At 46.0% G+C, this 23,858-nt stretch overlaps 3 protein-coding genes, 1 long non-coding RNA gene and 1 pseudogene across 9 annotated transcripts; 3 read left to right on the top strand and 2 right to left on the bottom strand.

Moving 5' to 3' along the window:
* Positions 1–13,672: 13,672 nt before the first annotated feature.
* LOC9637335 lies at positions 13,673–14,005 on the top strand. The gene is made up of 3 exons (XR_002991376.1): positions 13,673–13,765; positions 13,814–13,937; positions 13,989–14,005. It is a non-coding gene; the product is annotated as an uncharacterized LOC9637335 (long non-coding RNA).
* Positions 14,006–17,083: 3,078 nt separating this feature from the next.
* On the top strand, positions 17,084–17,836 carry LOC112343692 (tubulin alpha chain-like). Its single transcript, XM_024667646.1, has one exon. It carries the CDS (start codon positions 17,330–17,332, stop codon positions 17,708–17,710), a length of 381 nt encoding a protein of 126 aa, XP_024523414.1. The 5' UTR covers positions 17,084–17,329; the 3' UTR covers positions 17,711–17,836.
* Positions 17,761–18,565, top strand: LOC112343702 (annotated as a pseudogene).
* LOC9637334 (DNA-directed primase/polymerase protein) lies at positions 18,500–20,393 on the bottom strand. Its single transcript, XM_024667639.1, has 11 exons — positions 20,215–20,393; positions 20,009–20,155; positions 19,907–19,958; positions 19,675–19,849; positions 19,540–19,622; positions 19,278–19,490; positions 19,143–19,223; positions 18,969–19,095; positions 18,818–18,925; positions 18,697–18,762; positions 18,500–18,648 (listed from the first exon to the last, which is right to left on the bottom strand). Exons 1-11 carry the CDS (start codon positions 20,373–20,375, stop codon positions 18,554–18,556), a joined length of 1,308 nt encoding a protein of 435 aa, XP_024523407.1. The 5' UTR covers positions 20,376–20,393; the 3' UTR covers positions 18,500–18,553.
* LOC9637348 (beta-galactosidase 8) lies at positions 20,382–23,690 on the bottom strand. Of its 6 annotated transcripts, XM_024667633.1 has the most exons (18): positions 23,388–23,690; positions 23,241–23,336; positions 23,073–23,185; positions 22,953–23,019; positions 22,792–22,884; positions 22,604–22,747; positions 22,465–22,553; positions 22,301–22,406; positions 22,157–22,244; positions 21,987–22,105; positions 21,778–21,945; positions 21,548–21,720; positions 21,392–21,492; positions 21,230–21,339; positions 21,066–21,176; positions 20,916–21,020; positions 20,650–20,864; positions 20,393–20,602 (listed from the first exon to the last, which is right to left on the bottom strand). In XM_024667633.1, exons 1-18 carry the CDS (start codon positions 23,667–23,669, stop codon positions 20,491–20,493), a joined length of 2,292 nt encoding a protein of 763 aa, XP_024523401.1. In that variant the 5' UTR covers positions 23,670–23,690; the 3' UTR covers positions 20,393–20,490. The 6 variants fall into 6 exon arrangements, with proteins under 6 accessions (XP_024523396.1, XP_024523401.1, XP_024523397.1 ...); XM_024667629.1 differs by having other exon boundaries at positions 21,548–21,945; XM_024667630.1 differs by having other exon boundaries at positions 20,650–21,020.
* Positions 23,691–23,858: the final 168 nt, after the last annotated feature.

Genomic DNA, 23,858 nt, shown 5'->3' with positions numbered 1-23,858 from the left:
GTTCATGTGGAGTACACAGCCTGATTATGTAGAGGAGCTGTTGATATAAATGTAGAGAAGCTAGGTGACTTTGAGCTTGAACTGAGCAGTACTTGGCCTTCTCGACACATATGTTACTGTTATGTGTGTTGGTCAGAGTGCTCACTTAGAGCAAAGAGGGAAAGACATTTGCTATTTTTTTGTAGCCAATCAAGGGTAGGAGACACCTTATATATAATGTAGTATTACAACACAAATACAATTGAATCTGGCACCACTTCACTTAATTTGTCCTCAGACGTGTGATGCTAATAGTAATTGGATTTGTACAGCACCGTGTCCCTGTAGAGAAACGCATGGTCATCATTACCACTTCTAGAGCTGCTGCTCTGGATCACTGCCACCACGTTGAACCACTCAGAAATGGCTCCAAAGTGAGGACCTCATCAATCTCTGCTGCTCGTGGGTGAGAAGTACAGGGACGAAAATTTCTTTTTTTTCTCTTGGTTCCAGCCTCGAGCACCTGGAACAAACAGGAACTTTAAGCCTCGAAAGAGAATAGCAAAAAGCAAGAGAGTGAAAAACCTTGATTCTAGTCGTGGTTCCAGCCTCGAGAACCTGGAACAAACAGGGACTTGAGAGACTCGAAAAAAATCAACGGCAGTGGAGCTGTGGCTGTCCCGAGGAGAAGTACAGGGACGAAAATTTCTTTTTTTTCTCTTGGTTCCAGCCTCGAGCACCTGGAACAAACAGGAACTTTAAGCCTCGAAAGAGAATAGCAAAAAGCAAGAGAGTGAAAAACCTTGATTCTAGTCGTGGTTCCAGCCTCAAGAACCTGGAACAAACAGGGACTTGAGAGACTCGAAAAAAATCAACGGCAGTGGAGCTGTGGCTGTCCCGAGGAGAAGTACAGGGACGAAAATTTCTTTTTTTTCTCTTGGTTCCAGCCTCGAGCACCTGGAACAAACAGGAACTTTAAGCCTCGAAAGAGAATAGCAAAAAGCAAGAGAGTGAAAAACCTTGATTCTAGTCATGGTTCCAGCCTCGAGAACCTGGAACAAACAGGGACTTGAGAGACTCGAAAAAAATAGAGCTTAGACCCGACGGCCGTGGAGCTGTGGCTGTCCCGAGGAGAAGTACAGGGATGAAAATTTCTTTTTTTTCTCTTGGTTCCAGCCTCGAGCACCTGGAACAAACAGGAACTTTAAGCCTCGAAAGAGAATAGCAAGAGCAAGAGAGTGAAAAACCTGAGCTTTTCAATCGGTAGATCGGTAGCAGCTTCAGATCTTCACGTACAGCTGACTGTAGCTCTGAGGTGCTCTGCAATGAAGACCGCATCAAACTCACACACACACAGAGGTAGAGAGAGAGAGAGAGAGAGAGAGAGTACCTTCCCACAAGCGATGATCGACGCTCTCTCCTCGTGCTCACGCGCCCTAAAAGACAATTAAAAGTTTTTATGATCCCAAAAGTCACGACTCCCCATTGTTTAATCTCAGCCGTTAGATTTTGGCATATGCCCAGAATAAGTGACGCCAGCATATGCTATTATTATACCGGCTCTTTCGTTTAAATATATGAGTATGATGATGATCCCAGCTGTGCTGGGAAAAGTAAAAATGAAAAGATATTATTATATATACTTTGGAGCAGAACAACATGTAAGTCTGAAAAAAAAAAAGAGATAGCCATGTCTAAAAAAGTGTTAATAGTCATTTACAACTTTTGATGTTATAAGTTAGTCATAGTAACTTTGTAGGTGCATGATGCAAGTGCTAAGAACTTGCATCCACTCTTGCCATATAGAAGAGGGGAAGAATTACTGGCAAAGATCCTGGGATTGTCCTTTTCTAAGGCTGATAGGCCATAGTTTATAAAAAAAAAAAATGGGAAGAGGGGAAAAGGAGGAAATATAGTAGTGTTGCCATTAATTCTCTCCTTGCATCCTCCCCACTGCTAGCAAGTCTTCTAACAATTTATCCAATGATAATGAGCTTTGCCATGAGTCTCTGTTGCTAAGTTGATTGAGCATAAGTTCAAAACCAAAAGAAAGAGTATAATGGTACTTCAGAAATTCATTGTTGCTGCCAAATTTGATAGCAAAAATGGATGTTTGTATACTGCTCATTCAAAATTTATGTTTGTTTGCCCAACAGAGCTTGGGTCTAAATGCTAATGAGTAACTTTATTACTATTATCTTGCTTGGTGGAGTGATATGATGGAAATATGCTCATTTCCTTCAAAAATTACCAAAATGAGGTCTTCCTAGGATTGCCTTATCAAAGTACATGGTATAGTACAAAGAAATTACAGTAATAATTCAAGACATCCTATGGTGCAATAAAGGCCTATTCATTCCTTGGATTGGGATGGAAAAGAAAAGCATGTAAAAGGGAGTCATGCAGCTTTACTGCCATTGTGTATGTTAAGTTGAGCTTTGTGAGTAAGGAGATGGTGGTGCCCAACTTTGGAGGTAGGGCCTATGTTGTTAACATACTAACCTGGCTTCTTTCAGCAATGCACAGTAGAACTTTAACTTCCTTTCCTAGCTGTGAGCTGGAAGCCACATAAAACAAATGGTGGTGGACAGAGGCCAATGACATCAGCAGCAGTCAGCTGTTTAGCCTTTTCTTTGGTGCCTACACCACCAGCACTGGCTTCACATCCCTCACCTGGAGTGTGCATTTCCAAGCAGTCAGCCCTGTTCATAGCATGATGTCTCCAGTAGAACATTGCATACCATGTCACCAATAACCTACTCGCTTAGTGCTGGCCACCTCTGGGAACAATTACTAAGACATTCTCGCTATTGAGCTGATGAGTCATGCTGCGAAGGGCATTCTTCTGAGACCATGGGAACCTGCCTGCATAGTGAATGAAAATGAAGCTGCCAATTACACCTCTACTTGCGGAATCCTTCTCATTACATCATCCCAAAGTTTTCAAGCACATGGAGAGCATCTTGACAAGGTATGAATCTAGATGTCCTATCCAAGTCTGTCTCTATTTGAAAATCCTTCTTAGAAACACTTTTGACATGACTTGAACATTTTGGATGTGCACAATGTCCTCCTGTCTTAAGAAGCCAAGATATGCAATGCAACATTCTCAAGGTACTTTGCTTTTGTCATCCAAGCTTTCTTTTCTCCCAAGGTTTAAAATTCTACTCTCTGCTAGGAAGTTTTCCTGACCCCTCCAAGATTGTAATCAAGAGACTCCTCAAGTTTCTAATCAACCATTTCCAGAGCATCTTCTCACAGTTATACAGAGCCTCTGCCCTCAGCTATACAGATATTTCCAGAGCCTTTTTGGTTCTTTTTTTTCTTTCTATTCTTGTTTTCATCTCTCATTTGCCAGGCATCTTCATCAATTTGCCTAAAACTCAACGATGATCTTGATCTTGCCGCAAGCAACACTGGCAGGAATGTCACTGCTGGTGGACAACAGCAGCACCGACACGACCTGGAGCGTAGAAATCTCATTCTTTTCGTCACTTTTAGAGAGAAGCATAGAGACATCCAACAAGAATGCCAAACCTGGAGTGCCTCTACTTCATTCTGCCATGAACTATCATGCTGCATAAGCTCCTTGCCATTAAAACAATTCACAAAAGCTAAGGGTTTCTCCATATTCGACCAGTCATAGCTGTACATGCTATTTCGTCTTAGAGTGATGCTAGAGCCACCTCAAGCTCCTGTTTAAGCTCCAGCAACTTTGGTGTGTTGTAGCTGCCATTCTCCTGGAAAAAAGTAAAATAACATTATCAAACAGGGAAGAGATGCACAAAAACATGATCCCATAGGCTGATGATTTATTGGTTCCTTCAAAATTATTGAGCTCTTGGGCACATTTGCAGATTCTCCAACCTCTATAAAATGGCTCCACCAACACTCGGAGCAGGAGACACCTCTGATTGGCTTTTGCATGTCTTCAGTACATGCATCTGACAGCTTCCACCTCAATACAAGTCACAGTCTCAAAAACAACCAAGGCTATTAATGTTCCTTCGCCATTCAAACACATGAAGACGAGACTCAATCCCTAGGCAGGACAGAAAATGACAAATGGAATCGGAGTAAGACCAGCAAGGATAATCAAAATACCATACCTCACATGCAATATACGTCCGTGCTGGCTTATATTGCATTGACAGCGTCCCATGTCATTGTTTCCAGATCAAAGATGTTGAGGTCATTGAGCAAACACCTATTGGAGTCTTCTCCACCAAACATGACTCCACTAAGCAGGATCCGATCAGCAAAACAGACTGGCCCCTCAAACAGCAATCTCAGGTTCGTGATAAAGTATGTCACATGCACAAGAGCTTGTCCATTGTTGGAAAAAGCAACCAAGTGAAAGTCTGCATATCAAAAACATGAACTGGAGATAGAGAGCACTGAAGTGAGACACTGAAATGCATTATATTAACCTGAGACAGAGTCAAGGGTTTCTCAAGTGGCCACCAACAAACAGCATCCTGTTCTTCAGAATCTGAAAACACTTGGGAATATTGTAAGATGAAAGTACAAAGCTAAAAAAATTACCAGGCTATGACTGGCACAGGGTGGGATCAGCAGCATGGATAAGGACAAAAGGAGACATTGGGAGCTTTTGCTCAACTTGGACCAGGTGAGCATTCTTAGTTTGAGCACCTATGGCAAAGGTGCAACATCAGTTATTAAAGAGCGAAACACTACATACCTGGACATCGTTCCACCATTTGCTGATGGCAGCAAGGGGGATGGAGGAGAGTTGTTTACAGCAGGGATGTACTCCTCCTGAAGGCTTGGATTTAAATCATTGTCTTGCATAGGCTGAAAGAATGCTTCAAAGTTTTAGTTATAACACAAAAATGAAAAAGTATAAAGCCATTTCACCAATTTCCTCAGCTTTTCTCCCTGGCGACTTGACTACCAGTCTGGATCTTGTTCCTGCAAAGATAAATAGATGGAAACTCTTAAAAAACATTGAAAAACTTACTTTCAAGGTTCTAAAAAAGAGCCGCATAGCTTCAGTCAATGGCCCACTTCTCCACTGTGAGTGCAAGCCATGAGAAGCAGCAAATGGCTTGTCTCATCTGGGCACACAATCTTCATTTCCAAAACCTTGTTCCAACTAAAGGAAATGTTATAACACACACACACACACAGATATATATATATATATATATATATATACAGAGAGAGAGAGAGAGAGAGAGAGAGAGAGAGAGAGAGAGAGAGAGAGAGAGAGAGAGAGAGATTGTAGCTCACAATCTGCCCTATCACATAAGAAATTTCACTTGATTTGGAGCATCACTAAAATCACATTGAAGCGTTGCCACCCCTTTGGCACTTCATCTATGCCATCTATTTGAAGTTTTTGAATTTTAACCATTAGATTATAAGCATATTCATAAATAATATTCTTAAAATGAAATAAAAGACGGCAGATGCCATATGCCAATAGCACTTTTAAATAAGGGAGTATGATGATGATGATGACTAGCAGGGGTCCCAGCTTTGCTGGGAGTAGTAGAGAATATTTTCAATTTGAAAGATGTAGTTTTAATTATTCAAACTATTTCTTTTTTGCTTTCTCTTAGCATGTTTATTTTTACAAATTGCTACTAAGACTTATAGTTTTGATTCCAATCTGTATATTCTACAACTTTACCAGGTTTGCTACTAAGCTTTACCAGCTTTGATTCTAAACTGTGCCTCCTACGGCTTTTGTTTTCTCTCACGACCAGCTTGAGCAAGAAAATCACAAACATCATGCAGCAATGGAAGCAGTGACAGGTTGGTGACCCTTCTGTGGAAATCCACATTTGCAGTTAAGTTCTTAAATGTTGTGTCATAACTCTCAGAAATGGAGCTCTACCTTGGCTGCATTCAAAACTAAAGAATGATTGAAATCAGCAAACATGAGGAAGATAAGCAATTGGAAGTTCAATGCAGATGATGTACCTGCTGACAAATCTCACAGATAGTGTCCTCTTTTTCGTTGCACCAGTGTTACACACACTTTTGATGAGCATACTACCAAACACAAAAGAGAGAAAAAAAAATGAGGAAGAGCCAGAAAATCGCTTAGAACTCTCAGATGACACAAAGAACAAAGTCCTTACCTTCAACCTGTCACAACAAGAGTACGGGATTTCGGGATTCCCAGCCTCGTCCTTCTCCTGCCAGATTCTACTTTCGATTTTTAGTGATGGTGGCTTTGCGGAGTGATCCTTGTGATGGTGGTGATGCTACTGAACATGAAAAAACTGGTTTTGGATCAGGAGCGATGAGCTGGTTCCATTCTTATGGAATGGGAATCGCCCAAACCAGCGCTGAGTCTCTCAATGTCCGTGTGTGGAGAGCAAAGAACACAACCAGCACGTCTTTGATTCCATGGCAGCCAGGAGCATTGCGCCATGGAACTTACAGCCGGGTAGGAGATATCAAACAAGGAGAATTCTGACTCAAGAAACATTGCCACGCTCAGCAAGGGATGAGCAATTCTCACAGTCGACTTGGATGCATAACTCCATGCAATCTCAACAACATCAAATGAGAAAGAGCGAGCATGACAAGGAAATTGAAGCAAGCATGACAAGGAAAAGAAAGAGTGCACATACCTCAAGTGGTCATCGGGGAGAGAGCAACAGGAGTGGCAGGAGACTGGATTCTTGCTGTGTAGCATTTAAAAGGCTGAAAGACAGAGGTGAGGCATCAGACACCAAGAAAAAAAACACAAAAGAATGATGAAATCAGCAAATATGAGCAACATAAGAAAATCATAAGTTCAGTGCAGATGACATTACCTGCTGAAAAATCTCGCAGATGGTGTTCCCTTATCCTTATTCCCAGTGGCTACATTGGGAACTGAGAACTATTTCAAGCTGCAGTACTCCTGGCCTCATGGAATAAAAAACGTTCTGGTTTCTATTGAGTCCATCCTGCGTGAATCAAGCAGCCAGAGCTCCAGAGAACATCATTGAGAGAATCTTAGCAGGGTATGAATTGAAAGATCCTATCCAGTCTGAAAATCCTTGTTAGAAGCACTATTGACATGGCTTGAACGTTTTGGAGATGATGATGCACACAATGTCCTGTCTAGAGGAGCTGAGACAGAATTTTACACAACGCGCTCAAGGTATCTTGCTTTTGTTATCCAACCTCACTATTCTCCCAAGGTTTTAAATTCTACTTTCTACCAGGAAGTTTTCCCAAGCACCTCCACCCAAGCTGTGATCCTCCACGTACAGCCTAATCAGCAATTCACACAGCTTGTCTAGTGCAGAAGAAAGTGATCATTCAAGTCCATTACTAATGTCAAATAACGTTGGAATTATCGAAGCCTTCAAAACTGGATCAAAGTTTCGATTCAGTAACTGGCTCAGTAACTTCAGCAGCACATGCAAGACAATAATTGGATGATTAACTGTAATTATAACCCACACCTGAGCAGCATTCTCAGCTTTTGGTTCTAGAATGTTTTCTCACTTTCCAATATTGACGTCAAGAGACATCACAAGTCCCTCTGTACAGGATCAATGGCAGGATTTGCTACTTGCAAAACATTAATCTTTATGTCCATCCAAAACCAATGCTGTAGTGAACATAGTGCATCTACCCACAGCCTCATAGATCATTGGATTTTTAGTCACTTGAGAATTCACAGATAATTGGTTTATGAGTTTTTTGAGGATTGTGTCGCTCAGAAATCATTGGATTGTGAGTTGTTTGTGGATTGTCGAGCTCACAGATCAATTGGGATTGTAAGTTATTTGATGTGGGATAGCATGGCTGGGGTTGAGATTTGCCAGGAGACTGTTAGAGAAAGACTGAGCTGGGCAAACAGATTAGCTGAGTATGTACACCCTAGATGTGGCGCTTTATGAGTTGTGCACCAAGAGTGATGGTCACATTGTAGGATGTGTTGCTGAACAACCTGTGTATGGAAATTACTGCAGAACGGGCTCCTAGAGGAAGCGAACTGGAGTTTCGTTGCCTGGAACATGATTGTGGTAGGGTGAATCTCTTTTGGCAAGATGGCCGGGAAAAAACTCAGTATCATGCCTCTCTATGATGGCATGGTGGCAAGCTCGAGCAGGCAAAGTACAAGATGCCCATGTAAATGATGTGAAACTCCATGGTGGTGGGCTTTGCTCTCTAGACAAGGATGGGAAGCTCTAGAGCTCTTCCATGCCATGGCCTTGAAATAGGAGGAGATCGCTTTCGTGAACGTGTGGCAGTACTTGGAGTCCGCAACCATGGCTTGAATCTCACTGCAGATCGCTGCAGTAGCATGTGTTTGCAAGGGCCGGGAAGCTGAAGGATTCCAAGGGGATGCTGGGCAAGAGGAGTGAGGGCGTGTGAGGGAGTCTGCTAGGAGCTTGTCGAATGTACTGGGATCTAAGCACTGCCTTACAGATGGCACAGGAGTTTGGTGGTTGAAACAAGGATCTTTTTTCATATATAATGCTTGCAAAAGGTGGCGGTTAATTTTTGGAAGTGTTTTGTAAAATTGGGAGAATGTTTTGATATATTTGAGTGTGTATTTCTTTAAAAGGAGTGGAAGCTTCAAAGACATAGTTTTTCAAAACTTGGTTTGTTTTCTTTCGTTCTTTCTATTCTTGTTTTCATCTCTCATTTTTCAAAACATCTTTTTCCGACTTACCTGAAAATCAACGGCCGATGATGATGATGATGATGATGATGATAAGAATGATAATATTATTTAAGGGACTCATCAAAACTCATCTTCAACACCTCTATGAACTGCAGTGCCTGACACTGTAATCCCCAACTGCCTCAAGTGTGCCATATGCAATGGATAATTTAGTTTTTATCCTAACAATATCAAAAATCAAAAATATGTTTCACTTCTCCGATAACTCTCGGTAGCCTTTCCAATTTGCCGGGACCATGTTCTTGTGTGACCCCATGAATGAAGTGAGCAGTCTTGCCGGCCTGTCCGAGTGCCACAGGTTAACACACTCTCTCAGCTTCTCCAGAGCAGTGTGCCAGTTACCAACAATGTAGCTGTCCACAGCTGCCTCAAACATGTTCTTGTAATCCGCATACAAGGCCTTAAGGTCGTTTTGAAACATTGGCAAGTCATACGTGTACAGAGTCAAGGGATCCGCACTGCCCTTGACGGTCACCCTGTCCAGCTTCCGGCAGCAATCGCGAAGGCTACTCTTTGTAAGGTTTGCAATCACTGTTTCTGATATCAAGATCATTACTCCATATTGCTTGGTCGCCGCTTCCAGCCTAGATGCCATGTTGACATGGGGAGACAAATACGACGGGTCCACTTTGTGCGATGAGCCGATGGCTCCTTCGATGGCCCACCCAACATGAAGGCCAAAACCCATCTTGATTGTGTATCCTAGGTGAAAACAATGATTCCACTTATCTTTACTGCAAGGAAGGACCATTATGAGACGTACCTGGCATCCGCTGCTGGATGGCCGGATGCATCGCATATTCGTGCAATACTTCAGACGATTCTAAAGCTTGAATGACATCCAGAAATGATATCAGTGCCCTGTCCGCAAACGAAGAACCTTTTGACTGGAAACCAGAAAATACATTCCTGACTGGAAAGAGCAGAAAGAGGACATTCCACCTTTTGTGCACCGTCGGACATGGTCTTTTTCCATACGACTAGAAAGGCATCGCCCACATTCTTGTTTGGAAACCCATTGTGCATAATAGCCTTGCTATGTACTACATCCGCTATTTTATTCACAAACATCATAACATCTTCTTGCAGGCACTCAGTCGCGTCAGTGAAGTTCCTGATGTCACAAAAGCCAAAACAGGCACGTATCTTCTTACCTGGAACCATGGCTGTGCACAGAAGGATGACAAATGATCAAGGTATAGAAAGGGCCAACTCACGATTAAATTCGGCTCCCTTAAGGTTGACGGAAAGAATGTCCATTCCAGCATCCCCAAGAGCCACTTTGCTCAGGCTTGCGATCTTCACCAAGGCTCCCTCAAGCATTCTCGTTTCCATGACCTGTCATTGAAATCTATTAGCCAGGAACCTCTAATTAGCAAACGACCTTTCCTGATTTTCCCCTGGACTTTCGGGAAATAGACTTCCCCACGAATGCACCTGGGTTGTCTGCAAGCTCCTTGATAAAGTTTACCATTCTTTCAATGGGCTGAAATGCTCCTGTAAATAACAGATCTGAGTGAGCTTAACACGCACCTGAACCAATAAATTGTTGGTATCCCAGCTTAAAAGGAACGATAAAGCAGACAAGATGCACAAAATAAGCAACGTCAGCCCCATCTGCGCCACCCAATGTTTCAAGCTACTGGATACGAACAAGAAACCAGTACTTACGTTTAGTACGTGGTTTTTCCGGCTTCGCTTACGAATCGAATAAAATGCCTCGCAGCGTCTAGAGTCACTCTTAACCTTGATAAGTTCTTCATCTCGATACTTAGATGTCACATCCGACTTTGCATCACGACCTGCCTCAATGGGCGGAACCACTTGAATAAAAGGATCGCCTTCAGAAAACTCGTACCCGCTGCAATAGCCTTGGGCACATCCATCTCTACATCCCAAGTAGATAATTGCGTAGTCATGCTGGTTGTTGAACTGGTTCAAATTTATAAGGCTGGTGTTAAACCTCAGTGTGTACAGGGGACTGGAGTCAAGTGCAGCGAGAGCCAGCGTGGGAGCGAGGTCATCAGGGAGCTGGTAAAAATATGGTAATGCTATGGCTAAAATGAGGATGCCAAGAACAAGCCTCTGAGATTGCAAGTCTGATAGTCTCAACCATAGATAACTAGGCTTCGAAGACATAAACTGATTTGAAGAATCTTCGGTCGTCTCTTTATCGTCTGTGGCCTTGGACTCTAAAGGGCGAATGCAGTGGTAAAATACAGCCTATACAGACGGATTACAAACGTCTGTGTCAGCCAATCTATGCATACCTTTGCTAGCCGAGCAATCAGGAAAGCGCTTGGAACCTTCGCGCTCCGGTTTTGAAGCTTTTTTGCAAGGCGACTTAGAGACTCTGCTGCTTTCCAGACTCTAGCAACAATGAGGTTCTGCCTAATGAGATCAAACATATATGGAAGTAGAGTAAGGCTTCCAACGAGATCGAGCCTTACTAACAATGGCATGTTAGTACAAACGATGTCCAAATATGACGAGAAATCACATACCTACCAAAAGGCGAAGCTGAAAAGATAGGCTGGCTTTAGTACTGACAGTGCAACAAGGTCAAGCAAGAAGAGGAACAGACAGATGACGTAAACCACATTCACGAACGTGTCTAATGACTTCGGTAGAAATGCCCTGCTAAAATCATTTAAGAAGAGCGCAATCAGTGTAGCAGGAATGGCCACAAAGTGCGCCCAAACCCTGCTGTCCAGCACTTGACTGACCCTGATGGCTACGCCACGCGCACGAAGCCTTGTGAAAAATCCCACAGGTCCTTTGTCAACGTCAATACGATCCAAAGATAACGATGTTTCATGTCTGTAGTCCATTTCGTCATTTATAGTACCAGCAAGTGAAGAGCCTCTCTCACTTGGCACTGTTTGTCCAGGACCTAGCTGTAGCGATCCAATGCTTCCGGAAGAATGAGACCTTCTTGTGGATGGGACTAAATTGACTCTCAGTGAAGAGTCCCGTAGAGTAGTGTTCCACGCCAATTCTGATGCTAACGTATTCACGTCCCTGCCCAGCGGAGCTCCAAAGAGGAGGCTCAGGGGCCTTTCATTCCCAGGACTCGTGTGCGTTGTCACGCTAGCCTTTTTAATCTCAGAAACCTTGTGGCCTTCGGAGGATTGAGCGGACTCTGGCATCGTTGATTGCCCTGTCTGTGACGACCTAGCTCCTGACTTCGACGTCGATTGCCTCTGCTGCTCGTCGTCACCTTCAATGGGAAAAAAGGAACCAAGTATAACTTGCACTTCCTGCATGGCAATGGATGTGATAGCATAATTCCCAACAGAATTATAACCTGTTCTATCGGTCCAGCTGTTGAAAAAGACATCCAGGACTCCCGATTCGAAGCAAGATTTGGTAAAACATTGTTTTTCAGCTTTGGTAATACTCGTGCTACAGCTTCGTACATTGGTATTGAAAAGGCGTCAATGCAGCCAAGTGTCATCGACCTGTCAGAAGCTGCAAACGTCATTTATTGGCAAAATACGCAAGAAAGGTTATCCCTACTGTAAAGAGTCTGGATCGTTCCTGTTCATATTTCTTGATATTTCCATTCCTAACCTCCTTTCTACGTCCCCTTGTCTAAACCATTCTAGAAGCAGCAAAGCAGCCCACTTCTTGGAGAGTGGATAAGGTCTGATAGTGTTGCTAATATCTGAACATTTCATAATCACTTTCATAAGAAGCAGAACATCGTCGCTGCTCCTGTGTTCTTTCGTCACTTGAGGAAACACCAATGCTGGTTCTTCTTGTTGCTCCTCCATTTCAAATATCCCTGTAACCTTGCACGGGACCTTTTTGGGCGGTGGAGGTGGCTGGTACTCATAACGAGAAGAAGCATGGAATGAGCGTACTTCCTTGCTTCTTAAACTGAAGCTCTGAACAACAGCACCATGGTAAGCCATGTCCGTTGCAAGAATACAAGACACAATAAGCTTACGAATGTGTCTTTGTTCTGAGTCAGGAAATATTCCTAGAATGTTCATGGACTCGTACCCCTATGCAGAAAAATCACATCTTTATTAGGAGAAAAAGAAATGCTTTATACCGTCAGTGCCTTCACCGTGATCGAAGCATGATGATTTTCTAATACAGATAAGTCATTGTATCGAATAGCAAGAGGATCATTACAAGCAACAAGAAAAGAGTTTGTAAGCCCTGGATGATCAACATCGTGACACAATGCACCTATGCAAAGAGCAAGCTTTTCAAGTTCGTTAAACTTCTCATCCGCTCCTCCTAATTTAAGAAACAAATACCTGGTAATCAACCAGAGAAACTTTAGTACGACAGCTTCTGAGCGCTTACATAGCATGTAGGACATCGCACGCATGCCGGAAGTTGTGAAATGGAACATGTGCGCGATATTGTGCCATCATCTGTGTAGAGAGGAGAACAAGGGAAGGAGCGCCCAATCGAGAACAAGAAAAAGTATTCGACACCTACACACTCAATGAAAGCTTTTAATTTCTGGACGTCCAGAGGTAAAGTCGTTAACAGGCCCAGGTTTACAAATATTCTTTCTGCCATCTGCGCAAGGTTAAATCTTTTGAGGCGCAAAGGGACAGTATTGACAGACCTTCGGCAGGTCCTCAGTTGCAACCTTGAAAATATCGAAAGACCAGGAATCCAGCTCCTGCCACAGGCCTTCTAGTTCATTACGCCCCACCACATCCACTTTTGCAGCCAGAACCTCTTCCTGTATCAATAGACTGTGCCTTGGCTTGGAGATCCTTATAATCGACGGTCTCTTGTGCTCCTGCCATTACCACACTACTCTGAGGGAATGCTCTTGACGTAAGAGAGGCACTTACCATATAAGAGGAGTCTTTGCTTTAGGAAAAGATTCCAACTGACCCGCCTTTCTAAAGACCGTTGGATATCAAGCCGGACGACTTAGAGTGAGGAGGGGATAATGGGCGGGATATTCGTTCCTTGGCACACTTCTTGAGCCTTGCTGCCTGAGCTCTTGATTCAGTGATGTTTTGCAAATGCAAACAGAGCTAGGCCTAGGGCAGCCATGGCAACAGGAGATGTTGAAGGAAACCTAGAGCGACTGAAGGCGCAGCTCCGATCTGTTTCCTACCCACACACAATCGACAACCAAGGGTACGGTCATATTACAAGATGATTTGGAGTCTCATGCTTTTGTTGCAGCCTGAGAATGGGACTTCCATCGGCTGTTCTTCCACTACTCCATCACGCGCTGTTAGGTTATTCCAGGCATGTTTTCAGGTATCTCTCAACGAATGGCTATGAATTATACGCGAAAAGTGACCTGGTGCGACCAAGCAAAAGCTAGAGATAGTACACTACTAATTTTTGCTAACAGAGATTCATAGAGTGCATCTTGAAGTTTCTCCGGACTGAGTTTGGATATAGATGTTCCTTGACGCTGGCACAGGTAACAATGACATGGGACATCAAGACGCACTTGACCTCTTCGCTGCTAGATATTCTCGAAAGGTTTCTCAGAAAGAAAGATGATATTTGTCCATGATGTCGTCCAGGTATGTTTAACTCCTTGTGACGCTTATCTTGAATAGAATATGAGCAGTGCTGCAAAAGGAAGCATAATGAGTTGTTAAAAGAGTCCCGACGGGCAGGTGTAACTAAAAAGGTATTTTATGCATTATCAATTGTCACTATTCTCTTGTATTAGTCAGAATCTGTCATGTCCTCGAGGCATAAAAGGATCTCCAGAAATGAAGAGGTCAATGAGGTGTTTCTGTTTTCTTTTCTTTACTTTATCAGTCCTATTCACGTTTTAGCTCCAGGAACGCAAAAGTCCGTCTCTTAGAATCAAGACCACCTCATCTCCAAGATGCAAGAATAAATTGCCGTCTATAAGTACAATGTGTAAGCTCGCCATCGAGGTATGTTTTCACTCTCAAGAGTTTCTCCCTATCTCCTGCATGTGACAGCTCTCTCCGACACCTCGCCTAAATTTCGAGCAGCCAGGCATACAGGTCGACCACGACGAGGTTAATAACAAATTAGGTGTCTAAACTGTGAAGCTATTTACATCATGTGCAGATGGAAGACAGGTCGAGCCCGTGTTACATACCTGATAACGAAAAACAAGCACAAACTGATTTTCAGGTCAAATCACCAACACAGGTAAACGAAATCTTAAGGTACATTAAGGATTTACTTTGTCTAAAAATGCTAGATTGGAGGTATCGACTCGAGTCTTCCAAGAGAGCTCGATCGCGGAATAAGGAAAAGTCCAGATGCATCTCTTCCAAGAAAGATGGACACCCATAAGTCCCTGAGTTCAGAAATGACTTCGAGAAAGTGTTCTATTTCTCCATCAACGTCGGAAGATGATGAAGCAGCCCCGGTGGTTTCAATGAATGTTGCAGCCATTACTTCCTGCTATGACGAGATCAAGCTGAAAATAGTAAGTTTGATCAACGCAAGCATTTCTTTGTGCTCAACCAAGCGTCTACCAGGGCGAAATAGCCGAAAAGCTGGGGTCTCGCTTCAGCACCCTGGAAGAAAGCCTTTCAAAGACGACTCAAACATTAGAGGTAATAGAAAAGTTCAGTTGCTGTTACTAACTCCATTTACTATCACAGGCAAGATTTTGTACTTTGGAGAGCCGTATAAGACTTCTTGAGAAATCCTTTTTTCCAAAGGCAAGCCCCATATCGTATCTGCCTGAAGTTATGTTATTTTACAGGCCCGTCAGAGCCCGGAGAAAAATATACAGTTCTGCAAAAAGCATTCACCACTTTTTCGTATGTTATTTTAAAAGTTTTCATTCACCCTCTCCTGTTCTATTGACAGAATTTGAGTTGCGGTCTGGTAGAAAGGTTGACGAGCCTATCCGGGACATAAGCAATATGAACTTACGTAAGCCTTCATCTGCATTTGTACGTGGAATTAGACATCACATACTCAATCAATATCTGTTCAGGTCACCACTCTGATATGCATCCCAGCCATCGAGTAAGCTGCATTGACATTTTTGTCTTTCACCACAACATGTGATTACAGGCTAACTTGACGACACAACAACTAATTGATAGTATCAAAGCCCGTTGTCAAAAGACAAAGGAGGTAACTTTAATGTTTATGTTTTCATAAAAAGATCTTTCACTGCGTTTGCAGCTTTTGAGCGGAATTTATTAAGAGGCTAGCCATAACAAGCAAATGCATCATTCGAACTCATATTGGTCGACCAAGAGGGTGAGGATTTCCAGAGAGAAACTGGTACCTAGGGCCACATAAAACATTGATCGATTTAATGGTTGTTTTAAAGGGAATGGAGGGCCCAACCAAACTCACTAAATGAAAAGATTAAATTAGTTTATTTAAGGAAATAGACTTTGTAGGTGTAATACTTACGAATACTTCGGAATGCTTTATGTGGATGTTTCCTGATTATAAGATGCATTACTAGCAACGTCCTTGTACGTCTTGGCAAAAGACTACACAGATTCTGGCTTGATCTATCGGTTCTCACTCTGATGGTCATCCCTCTCAAGTAAAGTTGAGCCTGACATTAGTGTTGCTTCAATCCCCAAGATTGGATCTTATAAGTATTGACGTTATGGTAATTTATATTTGCTCTCGAGATATATTTCTTAAAGCTGACTGTGGCATGTAAGTTTCAGAGAGCTTTACATGTATCATCTTGCCCTCATTGCTTTATAAGAACCCCACCAGAAGTGCATATTATGCAGACAACAATCTACAATCATACTTAATTCAACATTTGTACGATGAGAAGTGCCATTCTACCTAGTGCTAATGAGCTTTGTGCAACGCTGAGCCAGTCTTGCCGAGCATTCCAAATCTGAAAACAAAAAAAAGTTCATTCTTAAGAGGGAAGCAAGATATATTAACACACCTGAATTATAATGGTGCTTGGCAGGAAGCCGCAGTAGAATGTGGTATCATGGAATGTCATCAGTGGACTGAAGAGATGAAGGGGTGTTTGATGCGATGCCAGAGCGAGACATTGCATGCAATATTAGACTAGCTTGGATTCAGGCGCATGGAGCTGATGGGAACTTGAACGACCTACAGCAGAATGCCACAGCAGGATGTGGTAGCTTGCATCCCTATATATGGTCACAGCCTACATGATCATGATAACACTGAAGCAGTGAAAGAGCTCCTGCTCAATTGGTAAGCATTGAGTTTTTCAAAGGGATTGATTGTGGTTTGATGCAGAGAACAAGAATGGGAGTTGTCAATTTATGATCGGTGCACCTTCTGCTGGACATGGACGACCATTCCACCTTGGTGTCTCCTGATGGTATGTGTGTGGCACTAGATCCGAATGTACAGGTTTCCAGCGTGCTTGGGTTCAACACGTACAATGAGGGAGAAATCAGCTAACTCTTGCAGGTTTTTTTCTTTTTATTCCCAATAATCAGTTTGAAGCCAAGAGTCGTCCCACTTAGACACTCATGGGGGAGTGCTTCGTTTCTTTCTATGGCTCATTTTCGCTGTAGGGCTCTTTGCTTCACCCAGTGAGTCGATTAACACCACCATAGCAGCAAGACAAGATGATGGAGTGCATCTCCATCCACATTGGCCAAGCAGGGTCCAATGCTTGCTGGGAGCTCTGGAGCATGGAATCCAGCTACTTAAAATACTCCCAATTTATGAGGCTTGCTTGTTTTGAGCGAGCCCTGCTGTGCTCAGCCAGATGGCCAAATGCCGACTGACAGAATTAGCGGACGTGACGACGCCTTCAACACTTTCTTCAGCGAGACAGGTGCGGGCAAGCACGTACCGCGCTCGTTGTTCCTCGACTTGGAACCCACGGTGATAGAAGTGAGGACTGGTATACAGTCAACTCTTCCACCCGAGCAACTTATCAGTGGCAAGGAAGATGCCGCTAGTAATTTCGCCCGTGGCCATTACTCAAGTGAGTGCCCGACAACAAGGCTATCGTCGATAACGTGTGTCGGACCGTGTAACGGAGATCGTCGACCTGTGCCTGGACCGAAATTCGGACCGTATCAGGAAGCTTGCAGACAATTGAAGGCTTTCTTATCTTCAACGCCGTGGGGCTCCGGAGCGCCTCTCGGTTGACTACGGCAAGAAGTCGAATCTTGACTTTACGGTCTAGCCGTCGCCTCTAGTGTCCACGGCTGTTGTTGTGGAGCCCTACAACAGCGTGCCCTCCACCCGTTCCCTGCTGGAGCACACCGACGTTGGCCATCTACAACAGCTGCCGCCGCTCACTCGGCATCACCTACACCAAACTCAACAGGCTCGTGCCACAGGTATGCTTGTTTGTGTGCGTGTGTGCGTGTGACGATCAGGTGATATCGTCCCTGACGACGTTGCTCCGCTTCGATGGTGCCCGACATTACAGAGTTCCAGACCAACTTGGTGCCTTATCCCCGGATTCATCCTCGTACGCTCCAGTCATATCCGCAGAAAAGGCTTACGACGAGCAGCTGTCCGTGTCCGAGATAACGGGTACGGCGTTCGAGCCCGCGTCCATGATGGCCAAGTGCCCCCGTCACGGCAAGTACATGGCCTGCTGCCTCATGTACCGAGGTGACGTGGTCCCTAAGAACCATCAAGACCCATCAGTTTGTTGATTGGTGTCCCACAGGCTTCAAGTCTGGCATCAACTACCAGCCACCAACAGTTGTTCCCGGGGGCGAGTCCAAAGAGCCGTCTGCATGATGTCTAACGCAGTAGTCTTCTCCAGAATTGATCACAAGTTTGATCTCATGTACGCCAAGCGCGCCTACGTCCGGGAAGGCATGGAAGAGGGAGAATTCTCTGAAGCCCGGGAGGACCTTGCGGCACTCACGAAGAAGTTGGTGCAGAGTCCACTGAAGGGGAAGGCGAGAAGGAAGGAGAGGATTGAACAACAGAACGCAGGCGCTGTAATTTTGACGACACGGATAAAAGATGCATTCACCGCCTGTATGTCTGTGTGTCTGCGTCGTGTGTGTGCAAACCTGCAGGTGGGAGAACATGGCATGGAACAGGTCTCACAGGAGATTTGTATCCTGGGCACAGTAACTCGTCAAGTTCGCTCTAGTTATATAGCCGTTTACCCCTGCAATCCGGATCATGACATTTTTGATAGTAGCTTGCTCGTCGTAAGTTGACGATGTACATGACTGCATAGAGTGGTTGACGCGTCAACAAAAGAAAGAACAAGACACACAATCATACCGTTGTTGCTCTTGTGCTGCCTTCCCACTCGCTCGCAGAAACGGTTGCCCGAAATATTATAGACAATAATGCCGAGCTCCGAAAACCAAAACCAGTTTCGAATCTTTCCTGCGTTGCATCAGACAGGAACGCACGAGTAGGATATACGCACCCGGAGTGTTTCCAAAGGATGAAATTGATTCCACAAACGCATCAACTGCACCAAATGGCGATGCTTCCGAAGCGACGCTATGTTGAGGCTGGATATTGGAGAGCGACTTTGGGTGTTTGCCAGCAGCCTTCAGCGGATAATTAACAACAAATGAGAAGGATATACTAGGCCTACCCCGCGATCAAATGTGAGAAGTGTCTCGCAATTCGCATCCACGTTGCAAACGAGCGCTTGCATGAACGTTGTAATATCGTCCTGCAACGGCTTTGTATGAAGTCAGGCCTCCAGGGAGGAGCAGCGGGGACTGACCATGACCACTTCGGAGCTGGAGGCGAATCTGTACGTCGGGACCAGGATGGCCGTCTTTCCAGCCTTGGCAGAGAAGACGAGGCGGAAGCAACGGTTACGCGAGTAGACAGCCTGATCGACAAACAACCTGGGGGTGGAAGAGTGATCGGTGATGACATAAAGCTCCTCCAGGTGCTTGTCACGCCCGCGAAGCACATGTATCCGCGAGCACAGCTGCAGCAAAACATTATCCCAACATGGAAAAGAGAATAGGGTCACCTACATGAGCAACAAACTCCCCTGCATGCGAGTTGTCCCTGAAGGCGGTGTTGGGGATGCGCAAGATGAGGTGCCGAGAGAACTTGTCTATAAAGCCATTATAGGAAGGAATCCTTGTGTCTGCTAAGACTAGTATTACCTGCGGTTGACGAGTCGAGCTCCAGTGTCCAGGCCATGTTGTAGCGGATCGAGAAAGCCTCGTAGAGCGTGGAGGCGAGCAGTTGCAGCAGGAGGTCGACCATGGCATCGCCATCCGCGCCCTGGTTGGTGTGCCGGTTGAACTCCAGATCGAAGTAGAGATTGCACGGGGTATTCTATGCATGCGCAGCAATGTGCATCCAGCCCACCTACAGCTCGGGCAGCAATCTTACCTCGCGTATAATTTCATAGTGGTGCCTCAAGCTGCCGTGCATCTTCTCGTATCTGCGGTGCACGATGCGTTAGAATCATGAGGTCCGGGGGAGGAGGCCCACCTCCTCCAGAACTCGAGGTGAGAGGTCACAAGGAATCGCCTTTGGCCCGTTGTGTGGTCTTGGTACGTGAAGACGGCGAGGCCATGGCGGTGACAGTCGGCGTATTGAAGGGCCTGCTCTTGCCTCGCGAACGTGGCCCAAGCATCCCTGTTCCAACTTCCAAAGCACTCTTCACTCGAACAGCCAAAGCACAACAGTCAACTAACCCGGCCGCAATGGGTGTGGATTCTTGGCCAAGATCGCTGCGGATGTCGCGTAGCAAGTGCAAGAGCCGAGGGGGCTGTTGATGACCGCCTCCTCGGGGCGCTCCATAGAAAATGCCCGCTGCTATCTCCCTTGGGCGCTGCTCGTTTCTTGGACATGCCATGCCCACTTGAAAGGGGATCCCAGAAATTTGTATATAGATATATATATGTACTAGGCTTGTTTTGTCGGCCCAGTTACCTCAGCAAGCACAAGAAGCAAGCAGGGCCGGCGCCTGCTCAAACCACCGTCCTGGTCACGAATGACACACCAGACGGCTTGCCACCTTCCTCCTCAAACAACACCACCAAGTTTCCGCCGTCTTGGAGCCAGCTGCGTGGAACATGGTACCTAGAGGTAGAGACGTTAGGTAATCTTGTACAAGGTCCATAGCTCACCATCGCTGAGAAGGTTGGCCACAGCCACTCCTGCACTTGGAAGAGGAATAGCTGCCGCGATAGTCACACGTTTGAGGGCATCCGGCAGTGTCAGGTGCACGCAAGGATGGCCAAAAGCGCCCAATACTCTGCCCGTTGATCCATGCCTGGCCCTTCCCCATGCTTTCCAAGTCCAAAGCCACCGGATCGTTGCCGCTGGGGCTGTCAAAGTGCGCCTGCATTGCAATCCACACGATACATGTGATACCATGGTGTTGGAAGATTACCTTGTACCACACTAATGCCTGCCCTTGAGGGACTGCCGACGACCACCTCACTCTCTGAGATCCGCTCTCCGTGAAGATGGCCAAGCTTTCCCCCTTGAGGCCTACCTGCGTCCACACAGAATAACAAAAGGCTCATTGTGGCGAGCGAACCTGGTGTATCCATTCTTCAGCAGTGAGATCTATTTGACCCGAGGGAAGGCCCTTGACTATGACCGAGCCGTTGATGCCGGCACCCCATGTCTCGATAAATGGACCATAGTTCTGCGGAGCGAAGTAAGAAAGCCGCACACACTTGCGCTGGTCAGATAGACAACCTGTAGGCCAACCGTAGCGCAAAGAATCGCCAGGGAGTTGTGCCCCGAGGCTAGCTCGATAGGCTGTTCCACAGCGGCATACAGTTGGGTTCCCTTTGTGCTTGCGCTGCCTGAATCATGCCATATAAGTGTTTAGAGCGGGAAATCTAGAAAGCCAGCTACCTGCTAGTTTTCCGTTGACAAAGACATGAACTACGTCTCTCATGCTTTCAAGATAAAGAAGTGCTTTTCCAGACGCGGCATCTGCTTGAGAGATATCCAGGCTGCCCAGAGGGTGTAAGCAAAGCTCCAGGTAGCCGGAGAAAAGTCAAAATCCACCTTGTGGTGTACCAAAGGTAGTCGCTTGTATCCTTGGTTGTGTTGATTTGTTCGAGCAATGCCGACGCCACAATACCACTGTCGCTCCACACTCCGACTGGTTCAGGATAGGATTCCCAGGCCAACCCCGTGATGGAGGGCTTCATTGTTGGCATGGCTGTTTGAACGTCCACCTTCGGATAGAAACGTTTCATCGTCAGCATGAGAAGAAGGGAGAGAGAGTGAGAGACCTTAGCGGTGTTGTGGCTGACTGTTTTGCAGTCGGGGAGAATACTGACAGACCAGGCGGGTAGAAGATACGTCCGAGAGTTGAACTTCACGGTGGCATCGGAGCTGGAATCAATGTTTGCCAGAAAAGCTGCACAAGCTCCGGATGACGTGCTCCCGTAGACATGGGCCTGCAAGAGGGTGAAGACCAGGTTTACAAGCCCGTGTTTACCTCTTGCAGTTGGCCCAAGGAAATGTAGGTGGGATCGTTGGAGCCAAGCGCGGCTTCGCAGAGCTTGATTGCAGCGTGCAGCTGCTTCAAATGGCCCCATTTGGGCTGGCGAATTACTCCTGCACGTTACGCGCGTTAGCATGGTATACTGCGGCACACAACCCTTTTACCAAACTCATCAATGGGTGCGTCGTAATCGTAGCTGGTCGTAACGTATGGGCCTCCGGATGATCGCCCGAAATTGGTGCCGCCAAAGTACTGCAAGGTTTCCAGACGAGATTTAGCACATTGCAAGGAAGAGCCCAACCCCCAACCATGTAGTAGTTTTGGAAGCTTCCCCCGCGCTGGAAGAAACGGGCTACAGCGAAGGCAACGTCTTCCACGGGCCTGTGCGGGGATGCCTCTCCCCATTTCTGGAACCTGTGGGTGATCCAAGACATAACCAAGGGGCATTCAACCTTCCTCAAACGTGGCTCACCAGCCGCTCCAATTCTCGGTCCACATTTTGGGTTTCTTCTTGTTGTTGGGAGCCCAGGCATCGCAGTAGAAGCCGTTGCAAGTGTCTAGCTGCAGGAGCGAAAGGGTGTCATGAAAGCCTTATATAATCAAAAGCTCACGATGTAGTCTGGTGCGTCCGACTGCTGGCACATGATCCAGGGCACACCCGTGCCGAGACCCTGGGACATGTTTGCGGCCCACACCATGTACTCCTTTCCTGCCGCTCCATATGCCGCGTCGATGTTGCCATACTCGTTCTCAATCTGTGCTGCTTTTCTTTGCACACAATCAAGAAATGCAAGAGTACCTGAGCCAGTATGATTGGTCCACCCTGAGGCGCGAAAAGCTTGTCATGTTTCATCATCGCCACGATCTTCTCCACGAACGTTTGCATCTCCGCCTGAAGAGTTGACAAACTTGGGTGCCGGGGGCGGATGCAATCTTGAGCAGCGAGCGCGTGAATCATACCTTGAAGGGCTGGTTGTTTGTTCTGAATTCAATTCCTGCCACGTCCTTGAGCCACACGGGGAAGCCCCTGATGAAAACCAAGGAATGTTGTTGCATGCAACGAAGGAGAGAGATTCTCACCCGAGGTTCCATTCCGCGCACACGTAAGGGCCGATCCGGAGATTGGCATATAGGCCCGCCTCGTGGACCAACTTGACAAACGAAACCAGGTCGAATCGCCCCTCGAAGTTGTACTGGAGGGAATGAGGCAAGAATCAAGTCTGTACAAGCGCCCGGGGAAGAGCTTACAGTGTCCCTGGTGGGCTGATGCCCGTCCCAGAAGACGTACGTTTCGATCACGTCAATTCCACCGGCTTTGGCATTGGAGATGAGCTGGCTCCACATCTGCAGATGAATTCAGAGGTTGCGTAGAGAATCGGAGATGGGTGGCTATACCTGAGGAGCTGCGCGAGGGTAGTGGATGGATGCCGAGATGAGCATCCGGTGCTGGCCATTGATGATAAGGCCCCTGTGATCATAGGCCACGGTGTCGGAGAGGCCGACATGGAGGAGCGTGGCGGCGAGGAGGAGGAGGAGGAGGAGGAGGAGGAGCGGCGGCATTTCTGGCTGGAGCGATTGCTGGTGGCGGCCAGGTCGGCCAATGGATCGGTCTCTAGTGCGCTGTCCTTTTCTGGGTAGGAAGCAAGCGCTGCCATCCCATTCCCATCCAAGTTTCATAGCATATAATGACCATCCTCACCGTCCACGTGGTAGTGGGGAATGGAATATCCCAGGTTGGCTGGGCTAGGGCGCTGGCGATGCGGAGGAGGAGGAGGAGGAGGGAGGGCGGCCAAGGCGGGAATGATGATGTCGCGTGGAGGTCACGTAGCTTGGTGCGCAAGGGTGAGCCACAATGCAACAGTGTGA

Source organism: Selaginella moellendorffii, unplaced genomic scaffold (assembly GCF_000143415.4).
Source record: "Selaginella moellendorffii unplaced genomic scaffold, v1.0 SELMOscaffold_182, whole genome shotgun sequence".
Lineage (NCBI taxonomy): Eukaryota > Viridiplantae > Streptophyta > Lycopodiopsida > Selaginellales > Selaginellaceae > Selaginella > Selaginella moellendorffii.
The sequence above is the reverse complement of the archived record's forward strand: the minus strand, read 5'-3'. Positions and strand labels throughout refer to the sequence as shown.